General features: G+C 47.1%; 1 protein-coding gene across 1 annotated transcript in view; it reads right to left on the bottom strand.

Moving 5' to 3' along the window:
- The window catches only part of cttnbp2 (cortactin binding protein 2), a 59,044-nt gene that overhangs the window by 29,974 nt on the left and 18,246 nt on the right, over window positions 1-10,824 (bottom strand). The window contains exons 3-4 of the mRNA XM_031857033.1: window positions 9,361-9,591; window positions 1,164-2,675 (exon numbers count right to left, since the gene is read on the bottom strand). Coding sequence (XP_031712893.1) covers window positions 1,164-2,675; window positions 9,361-9,591 — 1,743 coding nt within the window. The remainder of the gene's footprint in view (window positions 1-1,163; window positions 2,676-9,360; window positions 9,592-10,824) is intronic.

Here is a 10,824-nt window from a genome sequence, read left to right as displayed (position 1 = left end):
CCATCACGTTACCCATTGGTTTGTGGACTACGGTTTTGTAGGGACACATCTGCATGCAAAAAGAACAGGACTTGCACATTTCACAGGTACATTTCAGGATGATTCCAGTTTATTGCGACTGTGGTCATTTCATTCACATACGATACCTGTGAAGAGCAGCAACGTCACCGACAACAAGAGGAAACAGGAGCAGCCGGACGATCAGTCGAGCCGAAGCACTTCTCTAAACCTGCTCATTCTGAGGTTAAACTGTGAGTGTGCAACAGTTAGTGGGCCAGTCTGAACCGAGAAGAAGGGATTCTGTAAACAGCTTGCGTAATAATTAGTTGACCTTTGTTTTCTCTGCCAAATAACTTTGGAAGGTTTGTTTACAACCCGTCTAAATAAATAATATAAATAAACTGTTCATGGTTATTAGAATTATTACAGACAGAAATGACGGCCCAAACTATGAAAATAAGACCAAAGTTGTAATAAACTGGAATTATTCTGTAATCAAACTACACGGTAAAATCAAGCAGAGCACCGAAAGCACGTCACAAGGTAAATATAAATGCTCACATTTATACAGCAAAATGACACACAGAGAGCCAATGATGGAAAAAGGGAGGCGGAACGGACGAGTTAATGGAAGCTGAAGGATGTGCAGGAAGTAGTGGAGTGGTCATGCTACTGAAGGATGGAGGAGGGGGGGGAGGAGGAGAGAGCAGCCTCTGGCATCAGCTTCAGAGAGGACAGGGGTTACTGGTGGGAAAAGGCCAAGGAAACCAATCTGACTACTCGAGACGGCGTAAACGTCTGCTTCACCTCACCTCACTCCTGCCTGCTGAGGGACGGCTAACCTCTAGACCCCGAGCGACATATTTAGCACCATGTGGTCAATGTCCGCTGTGGATACCGACACCGACGGGGCTAACGTGACAACATGGTGGACGAAAGGGGGCCCCAGAGGGAGGACGTATTAAGGGCAGAGGAGGAGGAGGAGGAGGAGGAGGAGGGATGAGTAGAGAGAGAGAGCAGTGAGGTGCTTTAGAGTTGAGGGAGAGTGTCAGTGACATTAAACTGAATTGACCCACGACCTATTCTGCCTCGTATTCCTGTGGTTAGATTGCCTGTAACCTGATCGCTATGCTATGCTATGCTATGCTATGCTATGCTAGAGCCGTGGAAAGACAGTCGAAGAAAAGAGGCAGCGGGGAGATCTGGAGGGAGACGGAGCGTGGAGGAGCCTCTTTACCTGATGCTGTTGCCAGGGGGCTGCCCGCTGAGGCTCGGGGGCTACGGGAGGATGGAGCGCTAATGGAAGAGGAGGTGGAGGGGGGGTTTATGGAGGAGGGGCTACTGACAGTGGTGGCGGGGCTGATGATGGGGGGGCACTCTGCGCATGCTGCCGCCGGCTGATGCTGAGAGCCCCGGCCTGAGCGGGAATGGGGGCAGGCACCCACCTGAGAGGCCGTCAGGGCTGGGACCAGGTCCATGGCGGGTTTGGGCGGCAGCTGGGGCGTGGCCGGTTTGAGCCCGACCGCGGGGGAGCGGCTGCCGTCCCCCAACCCCTTGATGGGTGGATGAGGAGGAGAGGGGGTCTGGGAGAGGCCCGGCTTTTTGGGAGGGATAGGGGGCGGGTTTCCCCGGTCGATCCTGGCCACCGTGGGCGACTTGAGGCCGATGGGGTGGCTCAGGCGGCCGGGGAAAGGGCCTCCCTCTGATGCGGAGTGTGGCAGGCCCGGACGCAGCGGTCCGCCGCCTCCCGCCGGAGGGCTGGTGAAGCGCGAGAGGACCTGCGTGACGGTGTGACGCGCTTGCTGCTTGGCGGCGAAGTTGTCCCGGTTGGTCGGGGTGGGGGAGAGGTCACGGGCCGGAGGGCTCTGGGACGGCGTGCCGTTTTGGTCCTGTTCCTGGAACTTGTAGCGGGCCGCCTGGACGCGGGGGCTGACCCCACTGGGTAAGCCGTGCAGGGCTTGGCCCTCCGAGCCGTTCTCCGTCTGCGCCAGTCCTCCTGAGCTGCTGTGGACGATCCCCCGACCGCTGGTCTTTGGCAGACTCAGGCCCACGTAGTTGGTGGGGCTCGGTTTGACGGGGATGGTGAGGGGGTTCTTCTTGGGAACCTCCACTTCGGCGGGGGGAAGGTCCGTTTGGCAGGACGCTGTTCGAGAGCTTATGGGATCTGTGGCTACGGAAACAGATGTCACAGCTTTAGGTTTGGGTGGCGTGCTGGCGGCGGCTGCAGGTTCTACTCCGGCAGCAGCAGCAGCAGGCTCGGCGACAGCGGCGGCGCCATCCTTCCCATCGCCCTGTTCAGTCCTGAGCTGCTCCACCTGCTGCCGCAGACTCTGGCTCTCCACCTCCTCGCGGCCCAGCCTGGCGCGCAGCTGCTCCCGCTCCGTGTCAAACTCTGACAGCTGCTTCTCCATCTTGGCCTCCATCTGCTGGCCGCGCTGCCGCTCGGTGCTCAGCTCCTCCTGCAGCCGGCCGGAGGCGCGGCCCTCCTCGTCCAGGCGGGCCTGGAGCTCGTCGAAGCGCTGCGACTCCTCCACCACCCGCGTGGCGAGCTGCTTGCACTCGCGCACCAGCATCATGACAATGTGCTTGTTCTTCTCGCGCTCGTCCTTCAGCTGTGCCGACAGCTTGCGGTGATCCTGCTCCAGACTCTGGAGCTGCAGCTTCTCCATCTCCAGCTGCAAGAAGAAGAAGAAAATACGCACAAAGTCAGGTGACAGCAGATAAAACGCAATATTTCACTAAAAACGGGTGAGCCGGGCTTGGTAGAATTACACAAAAGACAGTTTTTATCTCGTGCTGAAATGATCAATTAATCAATTATGCAACTGAAGGTTTAACATCATCACTGTCATTATGCAACACAGGCATGCACAACCAAAGTCAGCTGTAGCACATTTGTAACACAACAAACATATGACAAACAAAACAAAGCAAAAACATACGTAACTTCCCAAAGCGCATTTATATTAAATTAGCATCAGGAGGAATGTAAACAGCAGCAACAAAAACAATTCTCTGGGCGGATAATATGGCCGACATCTTTACCTTAATAATTAAACATGAGGAAAAAACATCAGTTTTATATCCTTGGGATTTGAATCTTTTATTAATATCTCCTGATACTTTACATACTAAACAATTAATTAAAAAAATAGCTCAACAAATGATAATAAAAATCTTGGCTGCAGCCGTAGCCTCATCTTCACTTAAATATACACTTGACACTTTAATAAACAGACTTGTTTTAACTTACTCCTAATTTGTTAGTTTGTTTATCATATTTTTCTTTTTTTAAATCAAGTGTCTAACTGAAATCTTTTTCCTTTATTAACACAGATCGTCTGCAATCAATCAGACCAGCAGACTGAACCTACTGTACGAGCTCCATGAGCCTCACGTGTACGTCAAACATCCAGCACCTCTCGGAGACATCATGCCAGCTGTCTGTGACACGCTGCACCGGGTAAATCCAGAAAACATCATCCATGGCCTGAATAACGTCGGCTACAAGCTAGAGGTCCACCGATAGTTGGGTTCCTAAAGGCCGATATTAAAGCGGTCGTTTGGAGCAGAAAAAAAGCCAATTAATCGTCCGATATTCCCCCTAAATGCTACTCTTTCAAACCATTAAACTGGTGCCTTTTGCATGGTAAGCAGGATCCTAAAGTGTGCGATTTTATTTCAGGAATGGACGCTAAATTGGTCAGTAAATTAGCAGTTTAATGATTTATTTTCCTCCCCTGATTGTCTGTCTTTTCTTAAGTCCGTAGAATACGATGTGAAGGCCAGGACGTCCCTGCAGCAGCACAATATGTAATTCACAAACACATTTCGCCTCCTGCAATTTGACAATTTTTGGCCATATTGCGATTCGGATAACATTTCGCTTATTCGTGCAGCCCTATTGAGGAAAAAGAGCTTACAGCTTTGCATTATATATTTAAGAAATTAATTTTTAGGTCAAACTATCTAAATAATAAATATCGTACACGTAATTCTAAAGTCTCTCGTGCATTTATGTCTGGAGCTCCCCATGCACACACATATTCACAGTATGTACGTCTACGGAGCTCCGTGGCCGCTGTCGGAGCCCAGTTCCACCGATAATCGGAACAATCACAGCTTTCTGTTTCAGTCTGTGATCTGAGTATTAGTCGGATAATTCAACCGCTTTCATTCTGCAGTAACGCAGACAATCCAAATAATGTCAAGTCATTCGTTAGTGGCAAAGCATATATGAGAGCTCAAACGAGCCGGGAAACAAAATATCTCCATTAACCGGACGGCAGCAGATATTTACAGGAACAGCCGGGCGGCTTGGGGAACGAGTCGGATTTGATCTATTCGGAGAGACACGGTGTCTCTGCGTACGGTTGAATTTCGATGACTCGTCAAAGCCCGGCTCTCTATATCTGGACCGCCGCCGCTATTGTTAGCTCAGAGCCGGCTTCACAGAGGGTAAACAAGGCTTAACCGCCAAGACCCCACTGCTCTAACAAGCCTCGGAACAAAAGAGTTGACACCCCCCTGTCCCAAACGAGACCCCCACCCGTCCCTCCGGAGTCCTCCTCCACACCCACCCCACCACCACCACCCCTCGCTCCAAACCATCAGGGGAGTACATCTCACCACCGGCTGATGCTGAGGAGGAGCGAGGGGGTTTATAAGCACACGGGAGCGAGGGCTCCTTCCTCAAAAAGAGGTGCAACGACGAGCTGCTAATTGGGTGAGGATTGTGTCTGCTGTAAGTCGGCCTAATGCCTCGGAAAAATACTAATTTAGGGATGCTGTGAAGGATGCAGAGTTTAAAACACTGTAACGGTTTTGAAAATACATCTAATTGCGATTATTTGGAAAGATGTGCGATTGTGACAGAATCAGAGTGCATGATCATTTTAATGTGCCGAAGATGGTCAAACTTCTGAACACTTAACTCTTCCCTCTCGCTCCTCTTTTCCATTCATGTCTCTGTCACTTTGTACGCGTACAAAACAAGTTAACAACACCATGAATTCCTTCCAGGAGGGTTAAGGAGTATGAATCCATTGGAAGTAAATCTATTTCTATTACCATCGCAGAACAAATTAGAGATGCAATGAAGGAAAACAATCAGATCTTGATCCTCTCCTACTATATGATCTACATTTCAAAGGCAATGTCAGCATCACAACGAAGATGAAATGATGAATAAAGTTTAGAAGCAGAATCTTCCCCTGAAGGTCCATCCTGACACCTGAAAAGCTGCGGCGCTGAGGTGTCAACTGGCATCGGGGCCGAATAGAGCGGCTTGTTCAGCCGCTGTGGAGAACTGGGGCTGAAAGAAGAAAAGAGCCAAGGAGGAAGCCGGAGAACTATTTAAAGAAAAGAAATTTCATTATGCCCATAAACACATTCAGAGAGAGTTTCATACAACTGCCATCCTGCCTTCAGCTTGCCTGAGACCTCATGGATAATTCAACAGCTCACTCAGAACGTCGAGAGTGGAAACGCTGGGGAGGGGATAAAGATAGCACGGACCACCGGGGGCAAACTCAGTCTACCCAGCAACCAGAAGATGCCTCTGAGCACACGGAGCATGTGTCTTTTAGCAGCGTTTGGTTTGTTGTTGATGATGTAATGGTTCCAACAAAACCCATTCATCCCCGCATGACGGGTCGCTGCCCCTGTTGTTGACAAGTTAGGCACAACTGTGCAATCGGTGGTGATTTATTCTGTGCTGAACAGGGTAACCTGTTGTTTTGTGTTCAGGGCTTTAGAAGTTCTGTAGTGAGATGTCCTCGTCTCAAACGTCCTCTCTCTGTCTCTTTGTCTCCGGCTCAGTACAGCGTGAGACTCACATCATGATCAGAGAGAAGAAGACATCTGACTCTAGTAGATGCTGAGAACTCTGGTTGTCTCAAACGCAATAAAAGCCTCACACGTAAGAGAGGAAACAGCAGCAGTTCATCACAACATGTGACCAACAAGCAGAACATCAACCTGCAGGAATGTTCCGTTTTCTACTGTTTGTCGAGCAGAGTTTGCCAAGTTCCACTGCAACATATCACACGACCAACCTAAACAAGTACGGAAAGCAATGTTTAAGTCAAGCCCGACGTTGCCTTACACATAAAAGAATGATCTCGGTCACTCCCAAACAGTTAATAAGCGTTCAGCTTATTAATTAAACTCTGGGTTTGGATCGAGGTGCAACGGACTCTAAACTCACTCAAACTTGAGTCACAGATGGAGACGTTAAGAGATCTCTGATCACGTTCTTTTGTCAGATACAGATCGTTGAGTAAGTGTTTTGTTTATAGCAGCTGGTATACAAAGCTCCAGACTGCGTTTCTTCCTCCACCATAACGAAAAATCATTTCAACCGCTCTGAAGTGTAAACCGTCAAATATTCTAAATGTTATCCTTTAACTTTGTTACTGTCATCCATAGTGGTTATTTGCATAAAAACACACAATTCAAATGATTAGGAAATAAAAGATTGTATGTTTACTGAAAGTGTAGGATCGGTACCCTGCCGACACCCAAAGCCCAGGTATGTCATCGGTGCATCTTTACTCAAAACGGCATCAAAAACGCTCGTCTCATGTTGTATTAAAGGAGAAAATCAAGCTTTTACATGAAGTTGTTCACAAACATGGTGAAGTAGCAGAAATGTTTCCGACTCTCTGTGATTACTCACTTTCATTTGGCAATAAATAAATGGATTTTCCTCGTTGTTTCGTCAATATCGTTTGAGCTATAATCAATCTTTGGCAAGAAAACAGCAGCGAGGAAGAGGATTACATTAGATCCCATGGCTTGTGTAAATGTCATGGCTCAGTTCAGAAGGTACAAAGGCACAAAAGATATTGTAAAAGATTTGATCTACAGCTTAATGTGTTTTTTAGCTTCTGGAGTGTCAAAACACATGGTATTTTCATACTTTATCGTGTTTTTAAATGTCACTGTGATGCATTGATTCCCTTATGTGAAGCAATTATAATTAGAAGCGTCTGTGTTTGACAGGTGCAACACAAATGAACTTGCCTCTAAACTCCATCACAGACTGATGCAGAGACTCATGAGATGTGCCTCATCCTCATCCATCAGCCAAGCGCAATCAAGATATAACGGTCTGTGTGGCAGTTAAGCTCTTTCCATATCCAGAAATACATTATAGCATGATTCACACGTGAATACAGTCAAAACACTCATGGTGACATTTAAAGTACTGCTCAAAAACTGTCTGAACCTGTATTCCCCCCCTCTGTCTGAAACGCTCCGTTCTTCGTGCCTGTATCTTTAAGACAACGCTCCCAGTCTGCTCTGATTGGCTTGAGAATGTGGGTGGAGTTACTCAGATGGGGGGGAAGTTGATTACAATGAGTAGCGCTGCCCCCACTTAGTCAATAAGGCAACTAATCAGTTGTTTTAGATTTATTAAACTAAGATTTCTTAAGTTGATTAGTCATTTTTTTCATGTTGAATGACTTATTTACAAAATAAACTTGTGAAAACCTCTCTGGTAAACAAGATTCAAAGTGGTGCTTTTGTGTGATTCTGTAACGGAAACACTCGGTTTTACAGATCTGTCGATTAGCCCGAATCAAAGAATGTCTTTGGTCGAGACAGGCCCACCAATGAGCCTTTATGTGGCAGAGGAAGGGGACAGCAGCTAAAGTGGTAGTGCTGTGATAACAACTGAGATATTGTGCGTTCACATTTGATGGATGGAATCACGCACGCACGCACACTAAACCACAATCCCAAAATCTATTTAACCAGCTTTCCTGTCAAAACATACCACTTCCTACCTCTCCCTTCCTCCCGCTCACTCCTTCTTCCATACCTCCTCCTCCTCCTCCTCCTCCTCCTCGTCTGTGTGTGTGTGCGCGTGTGTGGTTAAAGGTTCCATTTGAACTACATCGTCTCTGTTATTATTACAGAGTTCAGGGACAGGACGCACACACATTCACACGGTATTGTCTTTATTACTCACCCATATTCGTTCTGCCAGTGATTCATCCAAACAGTTTCACACACGAGCCAAAGTGCAAAACCAACAGTTTTAAACTATCGGGCCTCCATCAGGCTCAACACCAGTAAAGCTTAAAGAGCAGTATGCAATAAATACACAAGCACTTTAATCTACAGTGTTGCCAATGTCTAATGTTTCTTACTGTATGTTGTTAAATGGTTTCATGTTGTTATCTCTGCCAGGAGAATAAGCAGCGATCTCTCACTTGTATGTGCGTGTGTGCGAGCGTCCGTGAGTGAGTGTCTGTCCACGAACTGTCTCAAGAACCTGTTAGAACCTACTGCTGTTGACTGCAAATACAAACCCTGCTGAGTACCTCTCAGTGGAGGAAAACAGTTTGCTTACTTTTATTGTTTTGGACGGTGCTTTTGGCGAACAGAACTTCCAGTATACACACTGCTGAGTACATCTGCTGACTTTGAGCCGATTGCCTGCATACATCACCGCTTGTTTTTGAGTTTAAATGAAGTGTATTTTAAGGCACCTTACAGTCCATTGGTGTCTCGACGGGGGGTTAGCCAGTTGTGTGTTATATTCATTCAATCACACAATACAGAAGTGGTTGTTGCAGACACACCTGAGTGCAGATTTCTAGTGTTTGTGATGTTTTATATTGAAAGCAACTGTGCCCAAGAAAGATTTCCCTTCGGGGACAATAAAGTTAATTTATTTATCCATATTCCTTAACACACAGAGAGAGAAAGAGAGAGAAAGAAAGAGACAGAGAGAGAGGGGGACATGGGACAGGGCTACAGCAAACACCTGGCTGCCCAGTTAATCAGAGCCACATAATCCTAGAGAGACCTGTGACACACACACACACACACACACACACACACACACAACCATCAAAAATAGAAATGACACACCAGAAAATAGGACCTACACACTATACACACACACTGTTACTCCCATCCTCTGAATTCAGATGTACAGCGAAAACATTAATACACACAGACAAGCGTACAGTTTTCTTCCTCCGAAGACTTTCAGCCACAGAGATTTGAGTCGTGTATAAATAAACACAATCTGTGGTCAAACAGAAGAAACCTCTCCTCCACATATGCTGATGTAAACACTTCCTGTATTTACCGTCATTAAATATGACAATCTCACGCAGAATAAACTGAATTTATAGAAACACACGCTCACGAATGAGGCATTTTTGAAAAAATGTAATTGTGCTGAAGCTGCAAGGCACTAAACATGGTGATGTTGGTCCAGCTGTGGGTCCAATCGCTGATAACTACACTAATGATTAATTAGTTACATTCAATATGTGAATTTAACCCTCCTCCTCCTCCTCCTCCTCCTCCTCCTCCTCCTCCTCCCGGGTGTCTTACCCTCTTCTGGCGGCTCTCGGCGGCGGCCAGCTGGGCCGACATGCGCTCCTGCATCTTCCTGCAGTGGGCCATGACGGCCTCCAGCACGGAGATGGGGCTGGAGCCCAGGGGCCGCCGCTCCTTGTCTCCTCCGGGGACACCGCTCTCGAAGTCCCTCTGAAGGGCCAGGAAGGGGTCGGTCAGGCTGTAGTGACCGTATCGCTCTTGGAGAAACACCTCCTTCCTCTGAGCCTGGACACGAAAGAAGAAGGAGGGGAGAAAACATTATTGGACTTGTGCAACGTGTCGATCAAAAAAGATCGATTTTGACGCCATTTGGAATGGAATTAAACTGGAATGAACCAGGATGTTAACCACTGAACTAGACACAAGGTGTACTTATACACACAGATATGTGATATAGAAAGGTTTGTGTCCTCGTCACCATCCTCTGATGTCCAACAACACACAACGAGAGAGGAAGCACATATTCATGGTTGTAAACAGTGCTACATCAGCACCCACCCCCCCTGCATTGTGGTTCAACGGTTCACCACTCGTCCCTGACCGCTGTGAGTCCGCCCGTCTGACTCCCACACACCACTCAGACTCGGCTGCTCTCGGGTTACAAAGACGGATGGAGACGGAGTCAGAAGTGACAGCAGGAGGCTCGCCTGTCTGATGAGGACCCCGGGTCTCACAGCCGGACCGGGTTATCACACTGTAGGCCTCACCTGAGCACCTGCCAGATGCTAAAACTAATGGCACTATTTTTTGTGGGTGACAGCATGAGCCTCGACTGATCAGGGCTGGAGAATTCTTCCCCTGCACAGCTGCAGCCTCTCGTGTTTACCATTCGTCTTCTGGCTTTTGTGACTTCCAGAGAGAATGTAAACACAACCAGGTTCAAGCAGCATGAGCGTAACGGCACGTGACCGCGGCAGCTTAACGGCTACAGCCAGACAACAAAGAACAACAGCTAAAAGTGAATTATTTGGCGGAGAGCTTCAGAGAAATCTGCAGATCAACAAAAGAAACAGCTCTGTGTCCGACGTGGCTGTGGTAGAAACGTTTCCTCCTGTTCCTCACAGGATTGGGTGCTGAGTGACATGTGGGTGAAAGTTGACATCATTCTCTTGTGGCGACAGACAGCAGGTGTGACACCACCAAAATAAAAGCATGACAAAGACACAAATCCACTGTGTGGGTCCAATGAGCAAGTTCAACAACTCTTGTTTTGTACCAGGTTCACAGGTTTCTATGTACAATATCTTATACATTATCTTATTCACTATGTAACTATTTATTGTGTACAACTTGCTACTCTTCTTTTACCTTCTAGTTTTATTTCGTATGACATATTTTAATAAAGTTATTTTTACATTTTTTAACACAGTAAAGTCAAAATATGAATATTAATTAAATAGAAAACAGTATCTTCTAGATTGTAAAAAAACAGATGCGTTTTTGTGTGTGTGGGGGGGG

This window comes from Anarrhichthys ocellatus, unplaced genomic scaffold (assembly GCF_004355925.1).
Source record: "Anarrhichthys ocellatus isolate YVR2014 unplaced genomic scaffold, GSC_Weel_1.0 scaffold2, whole genome shotgun sequence".
NCBI classification, from domain to species: domain Eukaryota; kingdom Metazoa; phylum Chordata; class Actinopteri; order Perciformes; family Anarhichadidae; genus Anarrhichthys; species Anarrhichthys ocellatus.
Note: the sequence above shows the minus strand (reverse complement) of the source record. Positions and strands in the feature narration are given on the sequence as shown.